This window comes from Heloderma suspectum, chromosome 10 (genome assembly GCF_057233095.1).
Source record: "Heloderma suspectum isolate Gila_16-S chromosome 10, 16-S_ref, whole genome shotgun sequence".
Classification (NCBI taxonomy): domain Eukaryota; kingdom Metazoa; phylum Chordata; class Lepidosauria; order Squamata; family Helodermatidae; genus Heloderma; species Heloderma suspectum.
The window spans coordinates 5754716-5772008 of record NC_139467.1 but is presented as its reverse complement, the minus strand read 5'-3'; the positions used below and the strand labels follow the sequence as shown (position 1 = coordinate 5772008).

Sequence of the window (17293 nt, the reverse complement as noted above, 5' to 3'; positions counted from 1 at the left end):
GTGGGCACTGCCAGGGGGCAAAAGGCATCTGGAGCAGCTGTTTGGTTGAGTTGGCTTCCCTCCCTGCCCTCTTTTTCTTTCGCTCCATGATGCTTTTCTGCTTTCTGTCCAACTCCTGCTCCCATCTGTTCACATTCCTCCTTTGCTCCCCCTTTCCTCTTGATTTGATCACCCTTTCATCTGTCTTGACTATCTCCTGCATGTCTCCCGCAGCCTTCCTCTTGTCTGCTCTGTTACTTTCATATTCTCTTCCTTCTGTTCTGTGTGTTTTCTCATTTACACTTCTCCACTTTGGGGTCTGTTCTGTGTTTTTTCCTTCCTCTTGGTTTGTTCTGTTACTTTCTTGTTCACATGCCATTTTTATTCCTTCCTCTGGGGATGTCTTTGCGTTCTTATCTACTTGTTTACTTGACTTACCTTTGCGTAGTCATTCTTTTTCTCATTCCATTCTTTTTGTTGTCCACTCTTTCTCATTCACATGGTCTTCTTCTCCTTTTCCTTTTTTCTCGTCTCCTTTCTTGTATTTTTAAATTTCAGCCACTGCGTTCCCTCTGCCATTTTTTGTCGATTTTTGCGGTTGCTCCTTCTCCTTCCTTTTTCATTTCCGAACTCCTTCCGATCCAGACTGAAGTGGCTGTCCCTTTCCCACCATAGATCTCTTTTGGGCTCCATGGCTTCCAGGCCCGGCTGACCTAAACTGTGTTGTGGTTTTCAAGCCAGTCTTGGTTTGTACAGGGAAGGGAGGCAGTAGGAGGAATCCACTGGTGTTTCTGTGTGTGTGTTAAGGTTTGGCTCTAAATTCTCAAACCTGCATAGGCTCGGGGTGAGATGTGCAAACCCAGAACTCCTTATCTGTAACCCACATTTTGATCATCCGAAGCTGGACAATGGTGGCTTAAGTGGTGGTGCTCCTGAGGTTTTTTTTTTCCTTCTGCTGATAGGAACAGAGAAATCTGCTTCAAATGGGGCCCGTTCTCTTGTTGGCAGGAGGGAATTTAGTAGGGTGAATGGGCATAAAGGCATAAGTACTCTTTTACGAGTTGTGGGATAGTAATGGCTTCTAGAGATCTGAGGCTAGAGCAAAACTCAGAACTCCTGGATTTCTGGGCCTGAGGAACAGAGTTGCATCAAGTGTTTGGATCAGGGCTGTTGTCAGGACTCCTGGGTTCTCTTTCTGAGTCTCATTGCAAGCTTAATCTATGTCCTCAGTTTAGAGGCTATGCCTCCGTTTTCCCCTCCAGTGAACCGGGCAACGGATACTGACTGGATGCAGTGTTTTTTAATGTGTCCTGTCAGTGTTCAGCTTTTGTGTTGTTGGATGAACTATGGAATGTCGGGGATTGGTGTTCCAGCCTCATGGCTCAGGAAGAGGTGGTAGCTGTACATGACCAGCAGGAGGTGCTTGTTGGAGGAGTTTGTTGTTGGTGCAGGACGTAAGAATTGCGGCTTTGCTTGGTGATCTGATTCCTCTCTCTTTTTTAAGCAAACAAGGGATTTTGTTGGTGCCAAATGCGCCTTACACTTGGCAAGGGTAAAGGAGGAGTGATTCGCTCTCCTTGTAAAGCTAAGAGATCCTTCTGTTCAGGAATTCTTGCCCACTTGCAAGGTCCTTCAGAAGTTATGATTCTCAGACACCCAGTAATTGAATTTCCTAAAATAAGTATCTGGGCTCATACTAGCCTGAAAAGAGCCATGTCGGGCTGGCTGTGATTACTCATTGGGAAGGTAAATGTTCTCTGTGTGTGCTCAGAGGCACCCTTTTTTGCTACTTTGCTTGTTCCAGGGCAAGCTCTTTGGCTGAGGCCTGGTTCAAATTAAGCACTCTGAGCACCAAAGCACAAAGTGGCATGGAGGTATGATACAGGTATTATAGCTGGGAGCGGGTACAGGAGTCTTATATGTGATTTGCTCATTCCCCTTACTCCTGTCTGGCACCCTTCTGTTGGTGTTGATTCCAAATCCTTAAAATGAGAAAGAATACCGATCAACCTTATAGGATGGATGTGAGGACTACATAAACACATTGTTAAAGCACTTTCGATATTAAATGTTGTACTACCCAATAATGATTTTCGGCAAGGTTTGCCTTTAAATCTTTCACTCTGTCTCTCTCCATAGAGAATGTCTCACCCTTTCTCCCAGGATCTCAGGATGGGATGTATAGGGCTATCTTTATTTATTTATTATTACACTTCTATACTGCCCAATAGCGAAGCTCTCTGGATGGTTCACAAATTAAAACCACAAAATACAGCATAAAATAGAATATAAAATATAAAAGCTTAAAACTACAGTATAAAAGTATAGTCAGAATAAAATGTAGTAGTAATGCAGAGATTTAAAATACAGTAGCAGATTTAAAACACAGTAGCAGATTTAAAACAGAGCTAAAAGACTAAAATGCCTGGGAAAACAAAAAGGGTTTCACCTGGTGCCAGAAAGAGTACAAAGTAGGTGCCAGGTGAGCCTCTTCGGGAAGCTCATTCCACAACCAGAGCACCACAGCAGAAAAGACCCTCTTCCTGGTAGTCACCTGCCTCCCTTCCTTTGGCAGGGGCTCATGGAGAAGGGCCACTGAAGATGATCTTAGGGTCTGGGCTGGTACATATCTTGATTTATTGTTGCGACAACCTTATGAGGTATGTTAGGCTGAGAGGGAGTGATTTGTCCAAGGCCACCCAGCATGGCTGCCATCAGAAGTGGGCAGGGTTGGGCATTTGTCAGTGCCAGAGACTGTTGGGGGTGCCCACTGTAGATGCCTGCTGCCACCTTCCCCACACACGAGCTGTGATATCCTATATGCAGAGTAGCAGGAGGAATCTTGATCTGCAGGTGCAGATTTAATAAATAAATGAAATTATAGAGGTGATCCTAGGATGCAGCATCCTTTGCCTGAAAGCCCTTTCCCCTGGTCTCAGACAAGAGGAGGTCAATGGTGATTATGCAGCAATGGGGACAAAGACTTAGCATGTTCTCAAAGACATTATCTTCAGCTTTTAAAATTCATTTGTATGTCTGTGAGAAAAATGGAGCCAGTCCTACCCTGCCCCTCCCCCCATAGGTTTTATGGCTGAAAGGGAGTTTGAATGCAATTGCTGTCATCCAGCATCACATTCCCTCAGTGCAATTAGAAGTTGCAGATGCAGCATTTCACCATCTGTTCATTGATGTGGTTCTGGGCATTTTGGAACAGCCATCTCTGCTCCAGTCTCACTGAACACTGTTGGGCAAGTCACTCTAATTGTTGGCCTTAGCTTTTCTATCTGCAAAATGGGGACTCTACCATGGTCTACCTCAGAGGGTGGTTATTTATGTGCAGAGTAGGCTGAACAACTAAAGCACTGAAGGTTTATTATCCATAATAGAATGAATAACGGTAATAATTTAATCTGTGGAAGTCCTCTCCCATTCACCCTCAAGCACTGGAAACAGAACTTGGGAGTGTTGACTTCTGGGAGGGCTGTTCAAGATCAGGTAATGCACATGTTGTTGTTGTTGTTGTTCAGTCGTTCAGTCGTGTCCGACTCTTCGTGACCCCGTGGACCACAGCACGCCAGGCCTTCCTGTCCTGCGCTCTCTCCCGGAGTGTGCTCAAGTCCATATTCATTGCATCGGTGATGCTATCTAGCCATCTCATCCTCTGCCGTCCCCTTCTCCTTTTGCCTTCAGTCTTTCCCAGCATCAGGGTCTTTTCCAGAGAGTTTTCTCTTCGCATTAGAGAAGTGGCCAAAATATTTGAGCTTCAGCTTCAGTATCTGTCCTTCCAATGAGCACTCAGGGTTGATTTCCTTTAGTATGGACTGATTTGACCTCCTTGCAGTCCAGGGGACTCGTAAGAGTCTTCTCCAGCACCACAGTTCAAAAGCATCAATTCTTCGGCGCTCAGCCTTCGTTATAGTCCAGCTCTCACAGCCATACATTACTACTGGGAAAACCATACTCCTTGACACATTAATCACCTTTTGTACTTCAAGCCAGGGTGATAAAAGGATGCATTTTTACCTCTACCCTTTCAACATATTCTTATGAGTAGAGCAGAGATACTAGTCCACATTATTATATTTATTTTTCATTTATAGCTTTGTGAGAATTTTCCATCATGCTACTGTGCTCTGCAAAGCTGCTAGCAAAGTTCAGCAGCTTGTGGGTATGGAACCAGAGGATGGTAGGTGTTTTGAATGAATTAATCTGCAGTAGAAATTGTGTATTTGGTATCAGTGGCATCCTTGGGTTCTAACCAGTACACTTGCCTTCCAGAACTAGAGGTCCAGAACTAGAGATCTTCCAGCCATCACTGGACTCTGTTTTTCTCCCAGAGTTGGGAGATAAAATCTAAGAACCCTGGCTTGTAGGTCTACCAGCTGTAACTGATATACTGTATTTCATTTCTGAAGATAAATTGCTCTTCTCTCACCACCCTTATCCCATTATAGATCAGGAAACTCCCCTCCCTGCCTTTAAAGGGGAATAGCTCTCTATCGGTACAGCGTAACTAGTGTCCTGATAAGGGTCAAGGACATTTCAACTACTCATCTGTGCTTTCATTGCAAACATTGATTTAATGGATACACTGGAGCTCTGGAAGATTCACTGCCCTAGATTCTCTTCTGAGTAATGGATTTTGGGGGGGAGGGGGTGCACTTTTCTCTGCCTTCATAAAATGTATTGGCATCCTTTCAAGACATTTCAATGGGTAGAAATTCGGTGGCATCTGAACTTTTGCTTGGTGAGGCCTTCCCTTTCACCGCCATCTGAACATTTCATTTGCTTGATTGCGAGGTGGTCCAGACATAATGCCAAAGCATCCTCGGGGTCCCTCCTTCTCTCATGTGCTACAACTCCCTCTCTCCAATCCTGGCTTGAGGCAAACCGTAGCTTGCCCTTCTGTCTGAACTGGCAAACAGTGCTTTGTGCTTTGTGCTTTCTCTGCAAACCAGGATCACAAACCATGGTTTGATCCTGGTTTTCGGGGAAAAGTTCAAGCCACTGATGAAAGGGCAAGCAATGGTTTGCCTCAAACCAGGATCGGAAGGAGGGAATTGTGGTGTGTGTGTGTGTGAAGGGGAGGTGGGAGAGGTGGACATGAGCTTGAGGCTCTTCACTGCTTATTCACATAATGCCCAACCATGCCCCATCATTGCAGATTTTTAGGAAGGCCCTGAAGATTTACTTGTTTACTCTGGCCTTCCCTTGAGGATGTTTTACCGGACTGTTCTGGGTTGTAGCTGCAATTGTTTTGAAGGCTTTTAGTACTGTCTAGGCCAGATGTTTTATGCTAGTGTTTGTTGTTTTTATGAATGGTGGCTGTTTTATTACTGTATTGATCTTTTATTATAATGTTATGGTTGTAAGTCGTCTTGGAAGGGCTGCTGTCCTGAAAGGCTGCCTAGAAATATTTTAAATGAATAAATTGGTTTGGGTCAAGTCTATGTGGTTTTAGGCTCTTACAGCCCCTAAACTAGTGAGCAGCATCTGGCGGGTGACATAGTCCCCCTGAGTTATGCCACCTTCCCTACATCCTCCCCTAGTTTTCCTTGCTCCTGGTGTAGGAAATAAACCAAGGTTGGAGATGAACAATGTCTCTTAAGAGAGTTGATGGCGTTCATTCCCATGATATTGCACACAAATCCCTCTCTCATCCTGCTGTTGCCTCTGGTCAAACATGTCTTTGGAACCATACGAAAATCTACCAAGCTTGTATATTAGAAGTGAAAGAGGGATGTGCAGACACGTCATGGGGAGCAATCCCTCACTCAGGCCACCTTCAGCTCTCTCTAGACAACAAACAAAACAATAAAATAATTGCCTGTCTCCAGTCCCCGAATCCTTACCTCCTGTCCTGCCAAGCTAAAATATTGCAGCCCTCAATATGCAGGCTGTCCTGTCTACACGAATGCCGATCGGGCAGGTTTCACCATGCTTTCACTTGTCTGCAAAGCGTAATTTTTGGGCATTTGTGAAGATGTGTTGGAATGTGTGCAGTTAGTGGGGTGAGTTGCTGCATGTGAACAGCCTGCTGTGAAGGAACAGTAACCAAGTCGAATGTTTTTCAGAGAGTTCACACAGGGAGATGTAAGGTGCAAGAGAGCCTTGACATCTCAATCCTAAAGACATGATGCAAAAAAAATGTCCTACTGGAATTGGTGGTTCTGCACAAGGTGCTTCGAAGTTCTTGCATTACACCTGATTGTCACTGAGAGCCAAATAATTGAGGGACATCCACCACGCCTCCGGCATGTTTCTGGGGGCTGAAGCATGTTTGGTCCTTTGGTAGTGTCTGGTGGTTGACAGAATGCCCCCTGCTTGACATAGAAGGTCCATGGATGAAGTGGTATCCCCAAGTTTTCTAAAATTGAAAAGGGAAAGGGGGATTATTCTTCCCTCCGCCCCCCAATCACTAGAAGCATGCCAGGCTATGTGATTTCTAAAATACCTGGTCATTTGGCAGAGCCAGAGGTAGGGTTGGCCAGTCGCGGGGTGGAGCCTGCAATTTTTGACTGGTCAGGGTTGGAGCCTCACCAGTTTGAGGTCAATGCATAGTAGGTCAAGATGTGGAGTTAATACAAAAAAATGTTTAACCCACTCCTTGTGAAAAGTATCTGGTTTATTAAATAAACCTCTGATTCCAAACCCAGGGCAAAAATACCAAACTGCCAGGCGAAAACCCTAGGCACATACTCAAGAGCAATTCACACAGAGTAGTTACTCCTTAGTTACCCTGTATTCAGAGGGTGATTATTAAAGAGTACTAAAAGGGTAGTTTTCTCCCCCCTTTGATTACATGCTTATGAATGGAGCAGGAGCTCTGGGTTGGTGGTCATGAGTACTGAATCACATGGTGGTAACTCCTCCAGATTACTTGCTTCAGTGTTCTCAACTGCAAATTTGTGTTATGTGGCAGAAGTGATGAGAATTCCCAAAATACAGAAGTAATGTATGTTTATACCAGTATTATCAAAATGGCTTTGGGGTTGGGGGACTGGAGAGTGTATATGAAATGGGAAAGTACCATTCCCCCCTATTCCTCACATCTAGTTTATGTGAAACCAATTTTTTTGTGTTTCCTCAAAGCTTTTCATCTTGAGCATATGTCATATCATGGCCTTCAGCTAATTTGCTGTTGAATAATACTTTTTCAAATTATTTTTGAAACAGAGGGGGTGATTATTTACCGTAAGTACTGCAGAGTGAATCTGCACTCAGTGCTAAAAACACAGGCCTTGGCTATAGCGCTGTATTAGAATTCAAACGGAAAAAGCAGCAGCAGCAAGTAAACTATTTTTGGTATTCCCTCGAAAAAGTTGTCTGCAACTTGTGTATTTTAATAGTGGTGAGGAGAATTTGAATATCTGCAAGAGATGAGAGTGATATTTATCTTGGGAGATTTTGGAAGGGCTCTGACTTTTATCATGCAGTTCATATTTTCCCTCTATGCCTTTCCCCGGATCCTCTCTTTGGGGCTTGCTTCTCCCTCCTTTCCACTGTGGCTAGACCCCCACCCTCCGCCCCCAGCAGCGGCCTGGTGATCCTGCCAACGCCAGCCCATCTGGCAGAGGGCCCAAGCGTTGCGCATTGTAGCCTGGCGCCCAATGGCAGCGCAGTGTTCCCAGCCGAAATTAGCAGGCAAACAGGAAAGAGGCCGGCCGCTGGTTGGCTGCTCCTGGCCTACCCCTGGCCCCCTCCCATCGCTCAGCTCACGTAGGCCCGGCCTGAGCGAGGGGCCTCTGGGCGGCCTTCCAAGCGAAGGTGGGGGCGGGTGGTTGGGAAGGGCTGCTGCTGCTTTGCGAGCCAGAGGAGAGAGCTAGGCCGCCTCGCCAAGGCCGCGGGCCCCAGAGGCCTCGGCGGAGCTTGCGTCAAGCTGAGGCCCGCCTGGTGCCCAGGGGATTGGGCCTGCTGTTGCAGCATGGGGGTGCCTCTCCCAAAGGCAGCAGATGGTGCCAGCGGCAGCATCCAGACCCGCTTCTGTTACTCAGGCCTTGCTATAGTCGGCCTCTACCCAGAGACGCCTCACGTTTTCTAACCGAGTAGGCACTGAATAACCACTCACCGTTAATGGCTCAATATAGCCACAGTCATACTGATTGTGCGCTCTCTCTTCTCTCTCATATTTTTCATTCTGCATTTGGAGCTGACTTCCTAGGCACTATCTTTCGGTTCCAGAGACCCCAGAGGTCCTATCTCCACCCCACCCACCCCAGTTAGCTGCCACAGAGCACTTTGTCCTCATTCCACATCTGTGGAACTACTCCTGAACTGCCAGGCGTCCGTTATTCTCACAAAGTGGTACGTATATCCTTATTTTATCTCACTTTTGCTCCAAAAGAGCTCAGAGTGGTGGACAAGATCTCCCCCCCCCCCATGTTATCCTCACAACAAGCCTGTTGCAAGGTCACCTGAGGAGCTTTATGCTGGGGATAAGGAACTTTATGCAGGGGGGATAAGGAACCAGCTCTTCCTGAGCCCAGTCCAGTATCTAACCACACTGGCTCTAAATTCATCATACCATTCTTTTTTTTTAATTTATTTACAGCGTTTATATACCGCTCCACATCTGAACAGATTCTGGAGCAATGAACAAGAGATAAAATGATAAAAAGTTAAAAAGAATAAAACAAGGTATTAACATTATTCTTTTTAAAAACAGAGTGCCCATAAAACTGTGACTAGTCAACCAAGGAAGGCTTCCTGGAAAAGAACTGTTTTCAGAAGGTGCTGAAAGCAACATAGTGTTGGCACCTGCCTGACCTCCAGAGGCAGGGAGTTCCATAGGAAGGGTGCCACCACACTGAAGGCTCTTCTCCAGGTGGACTCCAATCAAGCCATGTGGAGCCACCAGGGGTATGCCCTCTGATGAACTCCACTTGTTTGGGAATGGATGTACGTGTGCATGCGTTTGAGAGAGATTCTTGGTTTTCCACCAGAGGTACTATGCATAAAATGGAGGAATCTGGATACCTGGTTTATTTTCTTAGCTTGGGAATGGCCTCGGAGCCTAGTGGCATAAGGTTGTGTGATAAGAAGTACATGTGGATAAGTTTTGTTTGTTTGGGTTTTTTGGGTTGAAGGGGGAAGCTAGGAATATGAACTGCTGAACTCTATGCCTCAGTTTAGGGAAGGAAGGAGGGAGTGTGGTATTGTAGTTATAGTTAAGTGCCAGGGTTGCTGGGTTCTCTTGTTAGAAATTTGTGTTTTATAGGGCAGTGGGTGAATCTGCAGGCACGAGTGTCCTAGCCTTGGCACGGTTTGCGCTGGACGTCTCTGGCTCTGTCTTGGCTGAGAGGGGGTTCTGTTCCGGCTCTCTCTGTTTATTCACACGCTATGTATGTTCTTGGCTTCCTCTGCTGGCTCAGCCAGAGAACAGGCCATGGAAACGGGCCAAGTGAAGGCTGCCTTGTCTGGCTTCTCCGCTGCACCCCCAGGAAAGCCAGAAGTGCCCTGGCCTTTTCCCATTTGTCTTGGCAGTTTGGGATTCTCTGGCACAACAGCATGGACCACTGCTGATGGTTGGAAGGCCCCTTGTGCTGTGGGAAGTAGCAAGGGTGATTCAGGAGGGGGTGCACATGCTAAAACCATGACCCCATTGTGACTCGGCAGCCCCACGTGCTGTGGTAGGGAAGATGGAATACTGCTCCACACAAGAAGTAGATGCATTTAGCTCTCAACAAGGAATCCCAGTATATGAACAAGTTGGTTTTGCCCTATAATATGAACAGTTCTTGTATTGGCATCAAAGAGGAAGCTGCACTGCTCAATGCTGTGCTAATTTCCCCCCAAAAAAGCATATAGGTGCTGATGTACATGTATGCGTATTATGAACAATAACTCTTGATGATGCATGACACTGGAAGCACAGTTGAATCAGGCTTCCCCCCGCTCTTTCCTTTGGGACAATTAAATGGTAAGGGGCCTGGTGTTCCACCCTTTATCAACAGCGATGGTGTATAGTCATCAGCAGTCATCAATCCACAGGTGGAAAATTCCCCCTTTTGGTACTCTGTGTGTGTTATTCTAGAATAACAATTGCCTGCTGGTCCCACAATTGCCCATACAGGATTTGGGGGCTGAGGCTCATACAAGGGGCCCTCCTTAACCTGACAGAGCAATGTCTGTGCGTTTGTATGTGCAACGTCTCTCTTGCTGCCTCTTCTGGGGTGCACCAAGCAAAAGGAGGATGGCAGTGCTGTTAGAATGGTTTGCACTTTGGCAGTTGTGGTGTCTGAGCCTTGCTACTCCTTGGAGTTGGCCCTGCCAATTGTGAACAAGCAGTGTTCAAGAGCTTGCTAATCCACATGAAGGAACTGTGAACTTGCCCCCTGAAAACCTGTGATCCGGTGTATAGGGAATGGGTGATGGGCCAACAAGTTTTAGGGTTGTATTCTAGTTTTTGCTCAGTAGCCTTGGACAAGTCCTTCTGCTGTTGGCCTTGGTTTGCAACCTGTAAAATGAAAATAACAGAGAGTCCAAAGACGGTGATGAATCTGGAACGCATTTTGCAAGTTTATACGGTGCTTTAATATAAAGTTTTAAATTCTAGCAAATGGCTCTGGAAGCAGAGAGTGGCAATCTGTTCTCCTGTGCGCCGTGCCCAGCCCAGCCCAGCCCAGCCCCACCATCCTGAGTTGGATAAGGTAAATTAGGTAGCTCACCCCTCCTTTATGTACACAAACACACTCTCCAGACTTAAAGCTATAGGGCGGGGTGGCCAGTCCTTTGCCAGGAACATCGTGTTCCCACCCAACCCAGAGGGAAGAGGCCGTAGTGTGGGTGTGAGGAGCGGGGAACAGATGGGGGGGGTTTGGCTTTGCACACACTCCTGGTTCAGTTTGAGTGTGTGTGTTGGGGGGGGGGAATTTGCCATCCGAGTGCTCCCCTATTCGTCCCCATGGCTGGATAAAAACAAGGTTTGATGCTGCGTGTTGTGGTGTTGGCAGTATAGAATTATATGGGCTAAGGAGCTACCTTTAAAAATTAAAAAAAGGAGGTGGGATGCTCAAATCTTACTTTTTTGGGGAGGCAGGAATAAACTCTACAGGATAAACCTGCCCTCTCAAAGGTGGTATAGTAAAATTATGTATGTGGGAGAGAAGGAGAGTAGAACGTAAGGGTGTCTCGAAGGGGAGCACCCTTCTTTTTAGGGGCTGTGCCAAAGGTATGTGGAGGCTAGCTGCAATGATCAAAGTTGGCTTCCTCCTCCCCTTCCTTCCTGCAGCAGCAGCAGCAGCACCTTTCTTTCCCACCCACCCCTTTCCTCCCTCCTCCAGTGATGAGTCCTTGGCATCAGTCCCTGTCTACAGTACACAGTGTCCTGGACGGACGTGGACAGAACAGCCAAAGGCGCTGCCAAGAGCACGTGCAACAGGATTCCTGCTTTGGGGGCGGGCGGGCGGGAGGGAGGACAGGGCGGTGATTAAGGGGCTTGGATCTGTGATGGGGTGGGTGGAGAGAGGACAGGGGGCTGGCCCTGCAAGGCTACGATGCTGTGTCCGTACAGTTTGCCCTGCACAGTGAGCTTGAGAATGTAATAGCCATAGGAATTTGGCTGAGAGGAGGATATGTTTTAAAAGGAGAAAGGGGTGAGGAGGAAGGTTAGGGCACCAAGCTAGAGATTTAAAAACACACAGCCTGTGCCGTTTGATTTGAGCTGGGGGGGCTCCCCAGTTCTGGGACCTGTTTCCATGCCAGAATCCATCTCTGGAATGCAGGGACTCATAAATGGGAGGGTGACGCTGACCATGTACTAAGTACCGTTCTCTCACCATACTGAGTTTGCATAGCTAGATGGGATTACCTGGGGAAGATCCATAATTGGGGACAAAGGCATTCAGCAAAGAGGGCAAGCAGGATTGAATCCTGATGGCTCTTAAGTTAGAAACCAAGGGATGGTATGAGCAGTGCTTATTTAATGGAATGGAATCTTTGGCTGGTTGTCGGTGAGATGTGGGACTGGTCATGTGTAGCAAGGCTTGATCCAAGCACTGTAAGAGGTCCAGAGGCCAGGTAGTCCAGCCCCCCTGCTCCTAGGCAGGGCCAACCGCTCATCAGCCCCTACTGCAGTCCAAGCTGTGCAGTGCCAGTCACAGTGCAAGTCCCCCCGCCCCCCACCCCTGAATTAGGCCACTGATTTTGTGGCAGGGAGAATGAAATTCCTTCCTGTGATGATCAGTCAGACCCTGATTGGACTCCCAACCCACTTACTATGTTACCCTTAGGGGGATTTTATCACCATGCTAGCTTTCCAATCCCACCCCGCTCCTGCCCCAGAGGAAGACGTGTGTGTGTGTGTGTATGAAAACACCAACTCCCTTGAATCTTGTTGCAGCTGGCCTCTGAAGGGTTAGATGTTCAAAATCTCCATGCTGTGTTCCCCTGGTTGTGTCTCACGGAAAGACAAACTGATGGATCAACGAGAAATCCTTTATAATCCTTTGGCTGTCCCAGCTGAAAGGAGTCGTTCGCACTGCTGTGACACCTCAGATGACTGCTGCCGTGGGGAAGCTCGTGCCGCCGCTGACTTGGATGGTGGGATGCGGGAGACGTTATTTTTGCCTGCCTACGCCATCTCTCCCCCCTCTCCTTTCCAATTTTGTACTAATGAGTGGGGGGACAGACGGTTTGTGTACAGAGTAGCCAGTCGGCAACATGCTGCGTGTGCGAAGCTGAGATATTCTCAGTGGAGGAAGAAAGCTGACGTCAGAGATGCTTGTGCTTAGCAGAAGGCTTCAGCGATGCACATGAGATTTGCGTAGTCTGTTTTTATGGAGTAATGTCATAGTGCAGCAGAATGAACTTCTGCTGGGATGGTGCATGGGTCCTGGTCCCACCGCTGCAAACGTCCTCCAAGACAGTGCCCTGAAAACAGGGGCACTAGTCACGGGGAGGCAGCAAATAGTGATGTGGGGTATTTAACCTGCCTTGTCTAACTTGCTTAGTCTTACTATGGTTTGGGGGTCTTCTTTCCTCTCATGGATAGTTTCTATTTCATATTTACAGTCCAAACAGAAATAAAACATAATATACATAAAGAGACTAATTGTTTCCAAAGGAGATTGCAGCCTTAAGGACTGGAAGCTTGCTTTTCTTTTAAAGAAAAAGCGAAGCTGAGGTTCTTTATTTATTAAATTTATTTATTTATTTATTTATTTCTTGGTTCTTGTAGTGCTGTATTCTGCACCCAGTTCCAAATTGTGTGGTGCCATGATATACATGACTGTTATAGTGGCTGGCCCTTGGGATAGGGCCAGAAATGTCAAAATAATTTATCAAATTGCATAACGGAGAACTCAGCCTGATGATGTGACTAAAGAACTAGTTTGCCCAATAAATGGTGATTAGCCATTGTAGCAAAATGGGACCTCCATATTCTTAGGGAGTATGCCACATGCTGGGGGCAAATTACAAGGCCAGGCCATCTCCTTTACGTTCTACTTGCAGCCCTCCCAGCTGGGGCATCTGGCTCACCGCTGTGGGGAACCAGCAAGCGGGACTAGATGGACCTTTGGTCCAAATACAAGGCTTTTCATAGGTCCTTAAATCTTGCTGATTTCATCAACAGAGTGGCAAATCTGTATGGGAAAAAATGGGGAAATCTTCTTGCAGCGAAGATCTGCGAGCAAAATCGGGCAGAATTCTAGTGTTCTGCTCTGTGTGTCAGGATTCTTTCTTGGAAGGCAAAGTCAGGGGCTTAATTTTGGAATGTGGGAGGGGATATTAACCAAGAGTGTGTCTAATCATATGCAGAGTACCCTATCATTCTTATAGGGCAGACATGTCTTTTAAGCCCCATAGGGGTAGGGCCACTTAGGAGGAGCAATTTGGGCCTTATGCCCTCCCCGCCACTTCTCTTTCAGTCACCCTGTTCTCTTTTGGGGGTAAGGACTGTAGCTCAGTGGTGGCACACATGTCCCGTATGCAACAGGTCCCCGGTTCAGTCCCCTGCATTTCCAGGCGTGCCTGGGAAAGAGCCCCAGGGAAACGCTGGCAGGTGGATCGAAGGTGTGACACCGTGTAAGGCAGCTTCCTATGTTCCTAAAACGATGAAATGAAGTAAGGAGTTGGCACAGGGCTTTAATACCCATGTTCGCACGTAACATGTAATTAAGTGTCTGAGTAACACATACTTGGGAATAGTGAGCAGGGCTTCCAAGGCAAAGGATATAATTTCCAGAAAAGCGTGAGCCCCAACACCTTTCTGTCTAAAAACTTAACTGCTGCCTGACTGCAACTCTCCCTTGCAAATTCTGTGCAAATTTTTCCACGTGTGGTCCTCTGAAGGCGTGTTGGTAGTGGGGAAGTTACATCGGAATCATCCCTGCACTTCTTGTTGGCTCGCTGGTGTGTTTTTGTTGTGATCGTTCCCAGCTTCCACTCCTGTGCGCATGTGCGCTCGTCTCATGCGTGTGGCTGTGCATGAGGATCCCCCTGCTCGCTGCCAGCCATGTCTGGTGACCCTGTGGTCCACCTGGCCAGTAGCCATGCCTTCTTGGTGAACCCTCTGCCTGGGAGTAAACTGAGAGTGAGATAAGACGCTGTTACACCTTGTGGCAAAACACAGGCTGTTCTCTGCAACCCACAGCCCTAGAGTAATGGGCATGGCGCCAAGGGACAGAAATGGAACAGCCTGTACCCTTAATGGGACCAGGGAGGGAGGGATGGTGGAAGGAGGCTGTGGGAGGACTGGGAAGCTCAAAGTCCAGCTCATTCGATTTGGGGAGTGAACTGAGAGCAAGGCGCCGGCTATGCGGCGGCGACGGAAACGGCTGAGGGGCAGGAGATGGTACAGGTAAGGTCTCTATGTGCTTTTGGGGTGTGAGGGAAGATGAATGGCTGCCTGGAACTGGATACACATTGGGGTTCTTGGATGAAATCTCCGGGAAGGGACCGTATGGAATTTGTGGTCTGCCTGCATGGTGCTCTTTCACGTTTTGAAGCAACACAGTTCTGTGGCTTTCTGTAGATCTATGGAGCTTGTTATATAGGGCTCCATGGGTTCTGTGCAGCTGTACGGCCTTGAGGCACCTGAGTATTGCACAATGTCTCCTTCGTAGGATGGTGGTGGGGTGTCGGTGGGCTTCCATAGGGCCACGGCAAACGTTTCATGCATTCTCAGGGTTAAGGACTATATGCTCCCATCCGCCATGGGAGTAAGCTTTACAGAAGGTTGGGGTATATAAATTGTAATAATAAACAAATTAACCGTGCTTGTGCCAGGAATCTGTGGAACTATAGGACATTGGTTTTCCTGGTGCTTATGGGGCTGTTTTTCTCTTTGATGTCCCACGGAATGAGAAGGTTCTCTGTTGTGTAGTTCCCTGGTTTTGTGTGTGTGTGTGTGTGTGTGGGGGGGAGCATGTTTGTGTTGAATCTATGGAGCTGTGGACAAGATTCCTCTCTTAAGAGCAAGGTGTGTGTGTTTTCTTCAGTCATGTCCTTTGCAAGCTATGGGAACGTGGCTCTGTAGAGTTGTCTGGGGTGTCTTGGATCCTTGGGGATCTTTCCAACTTTGTGGAATGTCAACGCATGTATTTTTTGGTGGGGAGAACAAGATGTCTGGAAGCCCACCAAATAGAGTAGTTAGAACAGAATGGGAGTGGGTGGAGAAATTAAGAGAACTGGATTCTAGAAAGCAATGGGAACTGGAGAGGGGAATTTATTCACCTGGAGGGGCGGCGGGGGGCGACACTGCCATGGATGTCTGTGTAGGTTTATCCTAGTCAAGTAATTTATGAAGGTGTATGAAAAACAGAATATGAAGGTGTATGAAAAACGGTAGAATTTGGAGAAGCATGGGGGTAGGCCTTGATTTAGGCAGAAGAGGGTTGGCTGGTGTGTGTTCTTGAGGTGATGATCTAAATAAAGGGGTGCCGTCTTTTCCCCCCCTCAAGGTTACTTTGGTTCTGGTGGGTTCTGGGATGGTTTGCATCTGGGCTGTGGTTGTGAGAGGCCTGTGGCAGTGTTTGGGTCAGCAGGTGGGGTGTGTGTGTGTGTGTGTGTGTGTAGGTGGGCTTGTAAAGAGAAGAACTTGTAGCAGGCATATTATTATATTTGAGTGTGAAGATATGGTCTGTCGAAGTGTGTCAAGTATATTTACAGTTTCTGTCCGCTACTAGAGCTGCAAAACAGAAGAGAAAATAACTTTTATTATGCCCAATGTGTTTCGGAAAGGACTTTTCTTTCTCAGGGGCCACTTTTCTCCAAATGTGTCACAAAGAGTCTTTCCTGCGACACATTTGGAGAAAAGTGGCCCCTAAGGAAGGAAAGTCCTTTCTGAAACGCGTTGGGTATAATAAGTCTTTTCAGCCACCTGAGAATATTTTATCTTCTGTTTTGGGACACACAAGTGCCTTCCCCTCGTGCTGTTTCCTTCATTACTAGAGCTCGTTTGGACATGGGGCCTACTCCAGAGGATGTGACCTCACACTGCAGAGAAGCAGCAGAAAATTCTCAGCTTGTGTGTAATTTCACATCTTCCCCCAAATCCTGGAGCCCGCATAAAGTAGAACTGGACTGGAGAGACCCAAGCTCAGCCTTGCTCAGGGAGCATCCTGGCTGGCTTTGGTCAGTGTCTCTCCCCTAGCCTAGTCTGCCTCACAGGGTTGTTGTGAGGATAACAGTGAAGTCACGCCAAGGTGTGCTGCCCTAGTGAGTTCCTTGGAAGGAAAAGTGGGAGCCATGTGTGATAAACAGGGTTGTGAAAGTAGTATTGGGTGTGTGTGTGTGTGGGGGGGGGGCAATTTTATTTGTTTATTATTACATGTATATCCCACCTTTTTTCCTCTTGCAAGGAACTCAAAGTGGCTTATCTGGTTCTCCTCTCCATTTTGCCCTCACAACAACCCTACCTGTGAGGTAGGTTAGCCTGAGAGTCAGTGACTGATCCAAATTCACCCAGTGGACTTCATGGCTGAGTGGGAACTAAAACCCAGGTCTCCCGAGTCCCAGGCTAACACTCTAACCACTACACCATACTTCCTCAGTACGTATAATGTATGTGTGTGTGGTTCCGTGTAAAAGATAGAACATGAATGTCGCCCTGCAATTGTGTATACATGGTGCAGTTACAGAACATAATGTGTTTGTGTGGGCTGCTTCTAACCATGAGAAGCTCAAGGGCAGGGAAATAGTGTGGGTGTTGCATGGCAGGATTGAATTGCTGTAGTTTGTATCTGGGGATTGGATGTGTGGCATGTGATGAAACTTTTCTCCTTTGTGTGCTAACTTTTCACTGGGCAGGGAGCTCTTAACATGGGGGAGCGTTCTCTCACGCAGGCCTACCTCCCCACTTGCTTTGGAAGTG

At 47.3% G+C, this 17293-nt stretch overlaps 1 protein-coding gene and 1 pseudogene across 9 annotated transcripts in view; one reads left to right on the top strand and one right to left on the bottom strand.

The window, feature by feature from the left end:
* Window positions 1–17293, bottom strand: part of LOC146337528 (protein CFDP2 pseudogene) — a 471985-nt pseudogene that overhangs the window by 415129 nt on the left and 39563 nt on the right. The window lies entirely within an intron of this gene.
* Window positions 1–17293, top strand: part of HIF3A (hypoxia inducible factor 3 subunit alpha) — a 49198-nt gene that overhangs the window by 328 nt on the left and 31577 nt on the right. For 4 of the 7 annotated variants that reach the window (XM_084814827.1, XM_084814824.1, XM_084814823.1 and 1 more), the window contains exon 1: window positions 11438–14779. The exons of 1 other annotated variant lie outside the window; for it this stretch is intronic. In XM_084814827.1, the coding sequence (XP_084670953.1) occupies window positions 14736–14779 (44 nt within the window). In that variant the 5' untranslated portion in view covers window positions 11438–14735. Of the gene's footprint in view, window positions 1–9; window positions 8284–8644; window positions 8839–11437; window positions 14780–17293 lie in introns of those variants that run through there. 2 more of the 7 variants (XM_084814822.1, XM_084814825.1) reach the window with 2 other exon arrangements.